At 39.7% G+C, this 15,695-nt stretch overlaps 2 protein-coding genes across 5 annotated transcripts; one reads left to right on the plus strand and one right to left on the minus strand.

Moving 5' to 3' along the window:
- Positions 1-123: 123 nt before the first annotated feature.
- Positions 124-15,683, plus strand: LOC117567652 (myotubularin-related protein 14). Its single transcript, XM_034247764.2, has 6 exons — positions 124-791; positions 11,233-12,017; positions 13,022-13,660; positions 13,723-13,896; positions 14,835-15,233; positions 15,294-15,683. The coding sequence occupies exons 1-6, from the start codon at positions 675-677 to the stop codon at positions 15,427-15,429; spliced, it is 2,250 nt and encodes a 749-aa protein (XP_034103655.1). The 5' UTR covers positions 124-674; the 3' UTR covers positions 15,430-15,683.
- LOC117567655 (glucose-induced degradation protein 8-A homolog) lies at positions 3,145-5,506 on the minus strand. Of its 4 annotated transcripts, none has more exons than XM_052005515.1 (3): positions 4,909-5,506; positions 3,877-4,018; positions 3,145-3,805 (listed from the first exon to the last, which is right to left on the minus strand). In XM_052005515.1, the coding sequence occupies exons 2-3, from the start codon at positions 3,977-3,979 to the stop codon at positions 3,273-3,275; spliced, it is 636 nt and encodes a 211-aa protein (XP_051861475.1). In that variant the 5' UTR covers positions 3,980-4,018; positions 4,909-5,506; the 3' UTR covers positions 3,145-3,272. The 4 variants fall into 4 exon arrangements, with proteins under 4 accessions (XP_051861475.1, XP_051861474.1, XP_051861473.1 ...); XM_052005514.1 differs by having other exon boundaries at positions 3,877-4,025; XM_052005513.1 differs by having other exon boundaries at positions 3,877-4,040.
- Positions 15,684-15,695: the final 12 nt, after the last annotated feature.

The following is a 15,695-nucleotide window of genomic DNA, read 5'->3' on the forward strand; positions in this document are numbered from 1 at the left end:
ATCGGCAAAAGTTTAAACGCCACTATCGCTTTCCAGCTGCAATCTCTAACACTCTGATAATAACATTGCCATTAGAGCTTAACATAAGCTCATAAAAAGCCAATGTTGTTTTGTATGTTAAGAAACAGTCCCGTGTGTCAAACGTGTGTTTTCGGTCCGTGTGCGCGATTTACGTCGTAATTAAAGCAAACGCTAGCGCGTAATTAATTAATCAAATTTCAATTTAAATTCATTTTATACGTGTGTGTGTGTGCAATTGTTGCTTTTATTATTTGCAAACGGTGATGCCGAATTCGATGCTGACTACGTCGCGGCCAACAAAGTTGGTGACGTCGCGTTTGTGCCCAACAAGGCGTTGACAAAACAAACTTGAAAACGGATCGCAAAAAGTAGACAAAAAACAATAGCAACAATAAATAAAAGTCGTGGCTAAAACGTAAATTGAAAAAGTGCAAAGAAGAATTTGTTTAAATAAATACATCTTACTATTTTTGGCATTTACTTGCTTGTGTGTTAGTGTCTGAGAGATTCTGTGCTCTGCTTCTGTGTGTGCGCGTGTGTGTTTTGTGTCTTTGCAAATAAGTGTACGTGTGTGTGCGTGTAGCAAATAGAATTTTACACACAAGTGTGCGTGACACCCACACAAAACGTGCGGTAAATGCAGCTCCGCAAAAATGTGCAGCATAACGCGAAACGAAATGGTCAATGTGACACAGCAGGATTTACACGATCTATTAGAAATTTTCGAAAAAAAATCATTCGAGGCGACGGCCTTTGAGGAAGGGTCAGCGGTAAGTCGATTTTTTTTTGCCTTTGACATACATTTTTTACATTGCACGTGCCGTAACATTTACTAGTCAAATTCCGCATTAACAGCGCATTTAACAGTGCCCAATATAACAGTGACTGAAGCTTTAGGGTTAGGAAGGAATTGTGCCGTACTTAGAGACTTCAACAACTTCCTTTTTTGCGCTCCATCGAAGAAGTTTGCATGGCCGCGCCCAAAAAAATGCGATTGCCAAAATGGCAGCCAAAATTGGAGTAAACGATACTTTTTTTAACGGCCTGCATGGCAACCATAATCATCATCCTGTCTCAACCTCCCCTCCCTCTTTGACTAGAAATCGATGAGCGTCGCGTCTTAAGACTTTCACTCATTTCTCTCGTATTTGTCTGTCTCTCGCTACAAATGTGCATACTAATGTAACTGTACATAATGTGCATGTATGTATATGTATGTATGTGTGTAACTGTCTTTAGGTAAGCTTAAGCACCGCCTTTTACTCTTGACATGCCGTGCCGTGTGACTTTTCGTGCGTTTTTCTTTGCCCTCATTTCAAGTTACAACATTGAAACGACGTTGACACGCACTTGAGCAATTTGTCTGCTCCCTCCTCCCCTCATTGGCGGCTGCCCTTTATTGGTGTGTTATATCAATATTTTTAAATAAATAATTAAAACGGTAACATCCTTAACAGGCGATGTTAACATGCTGCCGTGTAAACAGGTCGCCACTGTTAACCGGCAACAATAACAACAAAGGTTTGGTTCTATGCAAGCGCGTGTCTATATGTGTGAGTGTGTGTAATTGAGAGACAGTTGAAAAGAGAGGGGAGAGAGCGAGAGTTAATGCTTGTAAATTAAAACCGCAAACACTTGGCAACAATAAAAATACCTTAGCTAGGGCATACGACGTGTGTGCCCAACCCCACCTCTTCTTTCTCTCTCTCGTTCTCTCTTTACTCTTCCCCCTCCCCGACCGATTATTACAAAAGTTGGCACGTAACCTCACACGTTTTGTGCATTTGTTCAGCTGCAGCGCAAAACTGATAAACGAATCGTTTGGTTTACAATCAATTGCCAAAGAAAAAAAAAACAAAAATCAAATAAACGTCCAATGCACATTTTGTAGAGTGCAAAATGTTTGCGCTTCTGTTACATTGTTGCTATTGTTATTATTTCTAAACCTGGCAATGTGTTGTTTATTTTATTGTCTCTGGCTTGCTTCGTTTATCAAACACATTTGTCGCTTATCAGTAACAGCAACAGCAGCAGCGCGTCGTCGTAAGTATTTCCTTATCAACGCAAGCGCAAACGTAAGCAAACGCTACGAAAGCGCAACACTAAGATTGGGACGATAAGAGCAAGGGAGACAAAAGTCATGTTAAAGCTCTGTTAGGTGGCAACCCTTTTAAGGTGCATCAGGCTTAAGCTCAATATCGATAAAATTCTGTTTGCCAATCGAATTTACAAATTGCATTGCGGTCATTTTGCAAATTTATCAAGTTTCTACGGGTTGGACGTGTGTAAGACACCAAAAAAAAGTTGAATAATAAAATCGAAATGACGTATTTATTTTATTTATTTATTGACTTGTACTTAGGAAAAACGTCAATTCGAATTTATTATTCAACTTTTTTTTTGGTGTCTGACACACAAACAACCCGTAGAAATTTGATGAATTTGCAAAATGACCGCAATGCAATTTCTAATCATAAACGATAACTGCGGTCCCCATATGATTTCAGTACTTTTATATATATCAAATGATTACTGCAAAACTCACATTGTTTCTTTGTTCTCTAATTTGATTTTACTTTTTTTGCTTGTTATTGGGAGAGTAAATTATTTATAGCATTGCGGTTGGCACGTGACCAGTCCATTTGCGACTTGGATTATTTCAAGTTTGCTTAATAAATAATAAGCGCCACGTTGAATCAGAACTGTGCATCAGGGCAAAGTTCCAGTTCTCGGAGGAATTACGTAATCGAATGGATTGCAAGCTAAATACCTAGAAGCTATTGTCATGCTCATAAAATAAGAATTCATTCCACGCCTCGACTGTTTAATGGAGTTATCTTTCAGATAATAAACTGAGAGGCGTTTGAGACTTAGTTGCTGTAATCTTACCATGAAGAACAGGTTTTTACGATAATTAGAATTGGAATAAATATTTAAGAAATAAAAGCTTAAAAACAAAGATAATCCGATCTTCTTAGGATTTAGTCTTTAGGGTGATATTTTATCATAGAATTTTGCAGATTTCTTTACTTACTTTTGAAAAATGATCTCAAACGCCTTCTATTATATCTTAGAAATAAAACCAATTGATTGTTTTTACACATCAAGAAATTCGAACATTTATATTTAAGCACATCTAAAAAAAAAAACAAAAAAATTGGTATTCGTTTATGTTTATGTAAATATATAAATTTGTTTAGTTGCAGTAGACACCATTATCGCCTTTTAGGCCTAGTCCTCATCTCATTGATCTAAACGCTGTGCTGCAGAGCACACATCAGTTCCAATTCATAGTCGCCAACGCTATCCATTTCGAAATTTTGTCGCATGTGATCAATGCACACATGCTCATTATCGAGCTTGTTCTGGGCCCAAAGAATAAGCTTGATAAGGAACACCAGGCGAGGCTCCATGCTCTTGGTCTCCTCGAGCTTCAATATGGACGAGTCGAGATCGCTATTGTCTGCCAACGACCAGATGTCGGCAATTGGAGTGCCCGTCAGCTTCTCTGGTGGTGGGGAAGGATTCACTGCTGCGTCAGGAGTCGAGCTGATTGCTTCAGCTTTCTTGCGTTGACGGAGTATTTCAAAGAGTTGCAGCTGCTGCATGTGAAAGTACATGTAATTGTCGGCATCGAACTTTTTGTATAGTTTCTTGGCCATCTCCATGGCATACTGCAATTGGCCAGCTCGCACTGCATTTCGATACTCCTCACTGTCCAACTTGGCACCTGATTCAAGCTTGGCTTGTGCTTGAAACGAACGCGATGCGTCCTTGTAGCCCTCTGTCAACGATGTTAATATAATTTGGGATTATTCTGAAGAAAGTATATACTTAGTATTTAATAATACCAACCCCTCAGTAAATAACTCATAATTAGGCGATTAATGTTGGCCTGCTTGCATTGATAGCTCTTCATGCGATTGGCCCAGAATGGTCGTTGATTTCTACTCGCCATAACAGTTGCTGCACCTGCAACAGGTGAAGAAAGCACGCTCTTCGCACTATTAATAGAGCCACTATCGTAAAGATTAATGATAATGAACTTGGGGTGTGTTTATGGGCGTGTATTAGGTATATTTAGTATATTTAAGATAGTCGGTAAGATGTGAATAAGAAGTGCACTCAATCTCAGACTGTTAACAGAAATGTTAAATGTGTCACAGAATCTTTTGTAACATTACAATGTTGCAAATTTGTAACATGGCTATCAAATGTTACTTAACTGGCTGTAAGATGCGAATAACAAGGGCATTCAATATGAAAAAAAACTATTAACAGAAATGTTAACATTTGGGTGACAGAGTTTTTTGTAACATTACAATGCTAATGTTAAATGCCAAATGATATTTAACAGACTGTGAGCTCTGTAAAATACAACATGCTTATTCATGAAATACAAAAATATACATACAAAAATAAAAACAATGCAATAGCTTATTTCTTAGTAAAATGAATTTGTATTTCTGCTTAAAAAGCTCGATTAATTTTTCACGCCACAAATTGTTTACAAACCACATTTTAATCAGTTGCCAAGGCGACAACTGATTAAATGTTGAACTTTAAATGCACTAAAAATGGAAGGAAACAAATTTGAAAAAATATATATTTTTGCAATTTTTACTTTGTTTGACTAACAATTTGTTTATTGCGATCGTTTTGATAATCTTGTAAGCAGCCTTGCCCAATGACATTGGCATAGTCCAAGCAAAAGCAAGTGCAACTGTGTGTTGTGAGTGTGTGTGTGCGTGTTTTTGTTATCGTATGGGCGCCAAAATAGAAACGTTGCTTGCAGATAAAAATAAACCAGTATAGTATATACAAACACTATATAGACAAATCGTTTTTTCACTTTCTCTCGACTTTTGCACACTGCACAAAACCCACCTGTTGTTGTTGTTGGTGGTGTTGTTATTGTTGTTGTGGGTGCACTGCTTTAGTTGCTATTGTACCAAACACTGATGCTGCCCAGCAGGTTGCTGAATACATCATAAGTGTCAACCATCAAGTGGAGCATGCAAATCACTTCCACAAACAGACCGGCCACAAATGCCACTAAGAATGTGTTCTCCAGTTGCAGCTCCATGCAGAATCTAATCCTGTTAATTAAGTTGTGCAAAATTTGCTAATTTTTCCAAATTGTGTATATTTTGCAAATAATGCGATTATTTTGCAATCAGAAGAGAAGTGCGTTAAAACGTTGTGAGAACACGGAATGCGGATGTGATTATGGACTGCAGCTGCAGCTGCTTTTCCGTTTCAGCTATTTTCCGTTTTGTGTATCTCTCCTGGCTGGTTGGCAAATCCAAAATCGCTTCCAGTCTGCACACGTCGTTTTGAGCATTGTACCGCCCACGCAACAGCAGCAGCAACAGCGCAGTGTTGCACTTTGGGGTTGCATGCAGACGAGAATCGAGTCCCGGGCACAGTGTTGCCTCACTAAATCGACGCCGCGAGGTCTCGAGTGCGCAGGACGCCCCCACGAACAATTGTCTCTTGCACTCTTGTGTCTAGCACTGCATTTGTCGATTGCTGTGCGCCTGTGCCGTATGGCAGCGCCTGTGTGGGTGCCGTGTGTTGCTTTGCGTCTTTGTTTGTGCCCCACTGTGCTGCGACTGCAGCTGTCGTCGCTGACGTGTCGATGTGTGGGCGCTTTGGAATACGGCGAACAGGCGCGCATAAGTCAAACGTGCCGACCAACTCTGATGCCGTTTCCAGCGCAGCGAATTGCAACGGTAAATGACTGTGACGCACAGTGGTACACATTGCCATCAAAATTGTGTGACATCACTGGAAAGTCAAGGATTTATTCGTCATAATAATGCGTTATCTAACTATTCGATTGTCACACTTGAAAGCATATTTATGTAATTATATAATGCTCACAGATTAATGACACTCGATACGAATTGTATAATAACTAATTACATAGTCCAATTGCCATTGAGCCCTTTGCTTAATGATTGAATTATGATTTGTTTTCAAGTTTGGTTTCCTCTTTTTTAATTCATCTTTTATGTTTTATTCTCGTTATAAAATTTTGGCTCATTTTAATCTTTATATACATAATTACAAAAAATTATAACAAAGCAAATTTTATTGAATTGAGCAATTATTTTCACAAATATATAATTCAACTGTCATTGACATATCGCTACCATGAATAAAACATCATTTTATTTCAAGTTCACTGCTCTTATTTCAATATACAATATGTATGTTTCTCGTTTTAAAATTCTTATATAATAAATGATTATAAGGAAGGAAAGTGACAGTAAATTTTGCAATCATGAATATTTTGATAACGTTTAACTACTATTTATAAAAAAAATCTAATGACCTACCAAAAAATGAGAAATTGCCTTAAAAACTATAATAATAAACCTACAACCGAAACGATTGTCCGATTAAAAAAGGTTTTCATTAAGTGAGCAATTTTTACTGTACACAGAAGTTAATAACTAACAACTATCAATTAAATATACATACATACGATTATTGGTGTTATTTTTTATATATTTATGACATTAAATTTTTACTTTACACAAATGTGTCTGTTAAACTATATTTGCATACGATTACCAAAATGTCGCATTCGACCCACTGTGCGGCAGGGTTGCATGCTTTCATGGCGTTTATGTTTGCCTGTTGCATGTTGAACTTTAGCAGGGAGAGCACTGCACATAATATCCCTTGGCCTTGGATTGGTCGAACTCTTTTCTTTATTTTATTTTTGGTAATTGCTGTTGTTGTTGATGTTGTTGCTGTTGTTGTTGCATCGCTTTGTTTGTGGTGGCTAGCAACTGTTGCCGGACGCGCGTGGGTCGTGCCGCAGACACTTGGGACAGGTGCACAGCAATTGCGAGTTAGCTGTCATAGAATGGAAAATACTCTACGGCGGAATTGCAACTGCTGTCAGTTGCCCATAGCCCATAGCCCGGGCGCATGTCCGGGAGAGAAACGCGACAAGGCGACATCAACTTGCAGCTTTTGGACAGGCAGCCACGTAGCGTTCGATTTGATTAGTTGGCACCGCAGCAGCAGCCTCCCTTTTTTGTTGAGATGCATTTCCAGTGCTTCCTGGTATTTTCCAGGCACGGACTGGCTGATTCCGAATATTGCATTATAATTTTTGATCCCCAGGAAATCGGGACGTTGCGTGGTAATCAGAATTCCCAGGTCTGCTCCTGTGCTCTACGATATTCCTACTGTGGCTTCCTGCTAGCCTGTTGACGGACAGATAAAATCGATAATAATTGAAATGGCGTCGTCGTCATTAGTGACGGCAGCAGTAACGAGTGAGAGAGAGAGAGACATAGTGTAACTTGCAAATAAATGTAAATTCGTTTGTGCTGTGTGCATCAAATTACATTGCACTTGGCTTACAATTACATTTTCGGTTGCTTGCGGAGGTCATCTTGAGCACGCCAATGACAATGACCTCTGACAGACTTTTGGATGAACTGATTGACAGGCGAGCATGAAACAGCAGGCAGCTGCGATCGAAGTCGAACGGCAAGCTTCCAAAATGGAAGAAGAAACAGTGTGAGTGTGAGTGTGTGTGTGTGATTGTATGGGTGGGCTGACAGCAACTCTTCCTGCTAGCAACAGCGACAGCAGCAGCCTACGCACACAAACACTCACACACACACACAGTCGAGATTGTCATTTTGCTGCCTGCCATTTAATTATACGGTACTCGGTAATCTCTCATGTTGTGAGCGTGTACAAACATTTTCAAGTGTGGCCACAGCTTCCGGCATAACGAGTAGATTTGTTTGCATTGTTGTTGCCTTGTCAATTTGCATTTGAAATGCTCGTTCAATATTTATGTACATACATACATATGTACACAATTATTGCAATTACGCCAACGATAACATGAATATCGTATTTTTAGCGCGATCGATTTACGTGGAAGTAAGCTCGTATTTCGATACCACCTTTTGCGTTTATCGAAAACATGTTTACTTTATCGCACTCGTGGCTGGGGCTTTTGCTGCTGGCTGTTGGGGTCTTTGAACGACAGAGCAGCTAAAAAACACCAAAGAATACAAAAAAAATACTTGTAAACACAACAGCAGCTGGAGAAAAAAAACAACACAAATAACGCAACTGCAGAGAATGCATGTTGTCGAGGTGTGGTGGTCAGTGGCCTGTTGTGAGTGCCTGATATATGAACTTGTTTCCAGTGTCGCTCGCCCTGAATAATTCATTCAAGAAAAGCCATTTTCCGTGTTCAAGCACTGATGATGAATATGCATGAACTCACAACAAATATGCATGTACACACATACATACATATGTGTGCATGTACATGTACATATGTACATATGTAAATGTATGCTTGTGTATGCAATCCGTGATAAGCTTTGCCAAAATGCCAGCGAAGCCAACCGAGACTTTTATTTACATCATGTGCTTTGCTTTTATGCTGCCTTTTTCGGTTTTCGCTCTATGTGCTCTTCTTTGCACTTTTCTTTGACTTGTCTTGTCTGCAGTTGCTGTTGCTTTTACTGTTGCTGTTCATGCTGCTGCCCTGGTCTTGGTCTGTCATGGCGTCGCTGTTGCTGTCGCTGTCATTGGCGCTGTCGCGTTGTCGTTGTTGCTGTCTGTGTTTTGGTTATTGGTATTGGTATTGGTTGGTTTCTTGATTGGTCGCTTGGTTGCTTATTTGTTGTTGGGTTGCAGAAACCGCGACTGTAAAAATAACTGTGTCGCGGTTGCAGCGATGATTTCTGCTTGCCCAGCACTGGCAAAGTCTTCAAAATCCGGGTTTGTAAGAAAACTGCATTGCTTGAGCCAGAAGGAGTTCAACACTGCAAGCGAGCGAAAGAGATAGCAAACGCCTTGTAAGCAAAACAAAGCAGCCTTCGGCGTCTTACATTTGTTTTTTTGGGTCATGGCAGTAGCGGCAACTGTGATGCTGCTGATCGTTGCTTGCTTTGTGCTGTGCTGTGGTTACGATTGCGGCAAAAACTATTGCAATGTAATCGCAACAGCAATACACGAGTACATACTATTTAACAAGTTTTTGCGCAAAACTATTTCGCATTCGCGCGCGCGTCTGTTTGTTGTTTTTAAGTTTTACAGCGCCTTATTAACAGGCGCACAGCGAAAAAAGCACAACGAACTGCATGCTGTGTGTATCGCTGCTGCGCTTACAAAGAAAATAAACACAAATGTGCACTACACAACAACAGCGACCGCGACAGCGACAGTACAAAATGTGCAACAACAACAAAAAGTACAACGTCGCGACGTCGGCAACAACAAGCAAACACAGTTCAATACACACAACGCCATGCCATATTCTCTTTGTCTGTGTGCTTGCGCTTGCTTGTAACAACAACAATATCAACAGCAACTACAGGCATCCCCTTTCCTCATCCCCAATCCCCAACCCCCGAATTGTCTTATTCGCTCGCACTGGCAGCGAACGCGAACGAACAAGTTGCCGATAAAACGCCAAGACTTTTGCTCACACATATGCACGTGTAAATGTAAAAGTATACGCTACTAGTGTGCGTGTGCTCACACTCAGATCTGTCTCTTTCTCGCAAGTAGCACTCTCGCGATTACAGCGCATCGGTTGCCTTTGTACACTGTACAAGAATGTTTGTAAGTGGGCACAAGCATTGTGCATACTTGGACCTGCTGACGCTGACGTTCAATTAGCTAATGTAAACAACAACAAACTAGTATTCAGTAAGTTGCGAAAGTCTTCGTATACATAGATTATCTTTAAAATTAATAACTACGATAAGAACATACATACAAATACAAATTCGACAATGTTTCCATTACTTTTTTGCTGCCCACACAAAACGCCTTTCATATCGTGTCTGACGTTCTCCCACTAACTTTCTCACCGCAAACTTGCTCTCTCCTTGAGTTCTCACCTACACCCACTTACACACACACACAGCCACAGGCACGCAAGCACTGGCAGCGCAGATACCGCGGCTTCTGGTAATTGCGTTTTAGTTGTTTTGCTCGTTTGCTTCGCTCTGCATAGTTTTCGCTCACACACATGTGTGCGTGCGTGAATGTGTGCTTCGTCTTGCTACGTTTGTTTTGGTATGTTGTTCGTTCGCTAGTTTTGTTAAGTTTTCGCCGCAATTGGCATTTTTTGTTGTGCGCAGTTTTTGCAGCGACTTTGTATATTTTTTCGCATTTCTCTTTGTTATGCTTTGTTGCTTGCTTTTTCATATTGTTATTGTTGTGTATTACAAACCTGTTTGGACGGCATCCATTTCTGTCAAGGTTTTGGTGTCTGTGCCTGCGTCTGTGTCTGTGTGTGCTAGCGTATTTGTTTCTTATTATTGCTGTCTCGTCTGGGACAGATGGCAGGCAGGCAGCCCCCAAAACCCCTTTGGACTGGTTGCGTGCTATTTTTAGCAGCTGTACAACCTTTAGATTTTCCCCAGATTGAAATTAATAAATGCATCGATTTGTCTGTCGACGATGTAGACGCCATTTGATTGCAATCATTAGCTATTTATGCATTTATCGCTTTTTATTTAAATTTGATCAATATGGCGACTAAGTGGCTACAGTCAAGTGTGCCCAAAGGGGTCATACATATTTATTGAGCGTTGCCAGAATTTGGGAATTTTAACTGCGATTTAAGTATCTTGATTTGTATTAAAGTGAATGGAATGCGATAACCAGTTGTAAAGCTGCAATTAATGCAAGGAACAACAATAATGCTATAAACAAATTATAGCTACAACATTTCTGTGTAATTTGTTAATTTGTACTTATCATCAGACAGGAAATTATAATTTCACGGCTACTCGCACGTTTCGTTTATAAGGACGATAACCCCAAATGGGGGCCAATTGCGATTAATTGAGCCGCAGCAGCACTGATGACGATCATCATAACGATGATGATTACCGTGTATTCAATTAAGTACGCGTGCCCCAATAAATGATCATAATTTATGGACTATCTCGTCATTATACTCATCCATTGTTTATACCCGCTTACCGAACGGATGAAGAGTATTGTAGACTAATCCGGCTGTCCGACCTTGATCTCATGGACATGAGAAAAATTGGCAATTTATTTTCAAAGTAAATTGCAAGCGTAATTTTAGCGCTAGAGTGTTTAATTTTGGCACGCACCTAAATAAGCATTATTTTAAGGATTCCTGAAAATTTCATTACGATCGGTTAATGAACTTGTTCTCTGTTCGCTTTGCAGGAGTATGGCATCTCAAAAAAATGCGAATTTCTATACAAACTCGACTACAGTCTCATCGAGCTGGACAACACGAACGGGCTGCTGAGCCCACGTTATCCTGGACGCATACTCATACCCGAATATGAGCATGGCCATATGGCCAAGACACTGATACCCAGCAGCAATGGAATATTTGGAGGCGGCTCATCCGGTACCACGGCAACGGCGACGCCGCTCAACAGCAGCGTTGGGAGCAACTGCAGCAATGGCAGCGCTAACAATGCTGCTGGCGTGGGCATCCAGGCGTTTGTGACGTTCGCCAATCCCCTCCAGATGCCGTCAGCACAGCCAGCGCCAACGATGCCGGCGACAACACAACAGCAACAGCCATCTCAGCAGAACAACACCATCTATGAGGATCAATACGATATACAGCGCATGCGAGAGCTGGTAACGATGGCAAAATATGCCAGATGCAGGCAGAGATTCGCAGTGCCCGTGATTATGTATCGTGGCAAGTATATTTGCCGCTCGGCAACGCTCTCCGTGATGCCAGAGACTTATGGCCGCAAAGTGGTTGACTATGCCTATGACTGCCTCAGTGGCAACTATGCGGCACCCAATGGGGAGGAGAACGACGCGGATTCCACAGACGAATCGCTGATTAATCACATCAATGATCAGTCACAGTCTCAGTTCAGCTACGACGAGGTCATCAAGAGTGACATTCAGCTGCTGCACACGCTAAATGTGTCCACAATTGTGGATCTCATGGTGGAGAATCGTAAAATCAAATACTTCATGGCGTAAGTTTCATAGTTATTACTGCAAAAAAGAATAGATATAGATATTTGATTTTTACAAATAATTGATAAATAAACCAAATCGTTGTAAATCATATTTAAAAAGAACTGGCTGCAAGATATAAAGAGAATGAACTTAAATATAAGGCCTGTTATAAAATTCAATTTGTTTTAGCTTTTACACAAGGATTATAATTTTCATTTATATTGGAACTGCTCACACCTTATTAAATGACTAGCAGCCTTACTAATTATAATATTATATATCATAAATCAATTAGGTACGATATGTTTATACCCGCAGCCCATAGGGTAGAGGGGTATTATAACTTTGTACCTTCAGGAAATGTGTGTATACTATATTCTTGATTAACGTCAACGGCCTAGACGATATAACCATTTCCGTCAGTCTGTCTGGGCAGACAGTATGAACACCTAGATCTCAGAGATTATACGAAATAGATATACAATTTTTTTCGATAGCACTTATTATTCTTGCATGCAGAATTTAGAAGCTAGAATAGCGAATTTTTGGTACATACAATAATAACTATTATTTTTAAAAATAATGTTGAAGATCTTTATGAAATTTTTTGTTTTTTTTTTTTGGGAAAAACGCCCACTTACTACGGATCTTAGTTAGTTGCTTAGGCTGACAGTCTGGTATATTTTATACTTTAAAGTATATTATGCATTTAGTACTATTTCAATATACCAATTATAGCATTTGATATTTTTTTTATTTTGCGGTATACTATTTTGGTATATTTTAAGCATAATACCGCACTTTTTCGCTTTAATTCGAAATGGATAGCGGGTATCTCATATTCGAGCACACTCGACTGCAGCTTTCTTACTTGTTTAGTTTTAAATTATAAATTCAAACCGTTCTGATAATCGAATTGAAACATAACATTGAAAGCGAAGTTAACTAAACAAATTTCGAAGATTAAAACTCTATTTCCACATCTCCAATATCTACATATCTCCCTTTCCCACTTTTGCAGCGTCTCCTCATCAGAGAAGGCCGATCCGAACAAGCATTACAAGGGTTTTAATCTGCTATCGCTGCCGTATCCGGGCTGTGAGTTCTTCAAGAAGTTCCGCGACAACAATTACATGGCCAAGAATCTGCACTACAATTGGAAGCAATCGTTCAACGATGCCAACATCAACATACCCAATCTGGGACCCGCCGCCGACATCGATATTATTTGGCCCGAATACCGTGACTGGGATTTGGTTTCCATAACGCAAAACTATTTGCGTGCCACACTCAAATACATACAGGAGGATAACTCCGGCCTGCTGATACACTGCATCAGCGGCTGGGATCGTACACCGTTGTTCGTCTCCCTGGTGCGTCTATCGTTGTGGGCCGATGGACTCATCCATCACTCACTAAACGCCCTGCAAATGGCGTACTTGACACTCGCCTACGATTGGTATTTGTTTGGTCATCAGCTGCCCGATCGCCTCAAGCGTGGCGAGGACATCATGTTCTTCTGCTTTCACGTCCTCAAGTTCATCACGGACGAGGAGTTTAGCATTGTGGAGCATCGCAAGCGCACCAAGACGTCCAGCAGCAGCGGCAGCAGCGTCATTGTCATCAAATCCGATTGCTGCGACGACGAGCCACTCAAGGAGTAAGTCTTAACTTGGCTGCTAACTTTTTAGAGAATGATTAATTACAATTTTGATTTCGCAGGGATTACATTTTGGCCTTCGATCAAGATAGCAACGATAGCTACTCAAACTGTTCCAACTGTGATATGTCCATAACAGATAACTTCTATGCCACAACAGCAACAACAACCACAACGCCAACAACCGCAGCCACAGCTGTCAACCCGCTCACTAGCCGTTCACCTAATCCCAAGCGGTAAGCACATTATTTAAAGGAACATAAATATGAGAATATTATTATTTATTACTTTTAACAAAGAAGTATGTGACACAAATTAGTATGTGACCATTTTAAGGTTTTATTTTTTTACAAAAATGTTTGATTTTTAGAAATCTTATGCTTCAAAATAGTAATTACTTATGATTTTTATATTTATTTAATTAAACACTTAAAACTACGATACAACAAAAAAAACATAATTTTTATCTCTTTTGGATTTTGTCTCCAAGAATAATCTTTTTTTTAAGTTTTTATACTTAAACACAGAAGAATGCAGTTCAGATTAAACAAAAATTACTTATTCATTATCATTATTTTTGGATTATTTTCTTTGAAGATAATGTTTTAATTTAATATTACTTTCGCTTCAACGCAAATGGTAAAGAATGATTTTTAATATTTACAAATTTATCGTTACAAACCTTTTTGGTTGTAAATTTGAAAATTCAAATTATATATGATTTATTTTTAGATTTCTTTAGCTTAAACGAAAGAAAGAAAAATAATTAGTATATTTACGGTTTTTAATACATATAATTATGGTTACGATCCTTTTTGGTTGTTTTAAGACAATGATTTGTTTTAAGATTTCCTTAGCTTAAACGAAAGTGAAAAAGAATGAAAGAAATTGATATAAAAATTGAGTTTATGATCCTTTTTTAAGTTTTCTTTAGCTTACACAAATGTGACAAAGAATTTTTGAATACATATAATTATCGTTATGATTTTTTGGTTGTTTTAAGTTTTCCTTAGTTTAAGGCAAAGTGAAAAAGAATGAATGAAAATAATCTAAAAATATCTTTTTAATCCTTTTTGTTGTTATTTAACAAGACAATGATTTATTTTAAGTTTTCTTATAGTTAGGCAAAAGTGAAAGTAAATTTAATGCTAATCTCAAATGTTCTCCCTTTTAGTTCTCGCACCAGCCCCATTTCGGTGCCCGGAGCGAATGCTCGCCAGCGTCAGGAGTCCACCTCATCCAATGGCAGCTGGCAAGTGGTTACGGACACCGGATCCATTGACTCGGTGATGAATGGCAGTTATATGATGCGATTCGTGTCGCAGCAGCATCAGCAACATCCACAGCTGGCTGACAGACAAGACATTCCAATGTGCAATGGCGGCAATGGCTATCACTGTAACCTCACCAACAACATGACTGGCGTCTATCCCAATCCCAGCGGCGGTGGCAGCAGCAATACAAGCAACAGCAATAGCAACAGCAGCGGCAACAACACGCACGGTTTCGTCAACGGTTCCTCCAAGGATGCGGCCAACGGCAGCTCAGCTGCCAGCAAGCAATGCATCAACTTGTAAGTCCACAAATCCACAATTAATGTCATAATCCTAATCAATAATCCTTGTCGTTGCAGACGCAAACAACGGCTGAATGCTGTGCGCGCCATCTTTATACAGGCGTATGGCAAAACGATTGGACTGAAATTCAAGGAAGGCTCCTCAATGAACCTGGCCACCTTTATTGGCAATCTGGCGGATCAACTATTTTGAGCTGACCGCTTTCTCCCGTCTGCCGCTGCACATCTATCTGATTTTGAAGTATGCCACAGGCGGCCCACATCGCATCAACATCGCAATAACATCGCATCCAAATGCTGACTGACTGACTGCCGCTGCCTTGTGTGTGGCTTTGTTGTTTGTTAGTTCTTTTCATTGTTAGTGCTGCGCTTTTTTTACCATGGACTGTATTTTGTAGACATGTTGATTATTTACGTTTGTTGATAATAAAATAAAAATTAATAATACTGATAACGATA

This window comes from Drosophila albomicans, chromosome 3 (genome assembly GCF_009650485.2).
Source record: "Drosophila albomicans strain 15112-1751.03 chromosome 3, ASM965048v2, whole genome shotgun sequence".
Lineage (NCBI taxonomy): Eukaryota > Metazoa > Arthropoda > Insecta > Diptera > Drosophilidae > Drosophila > Drosophila albomicans.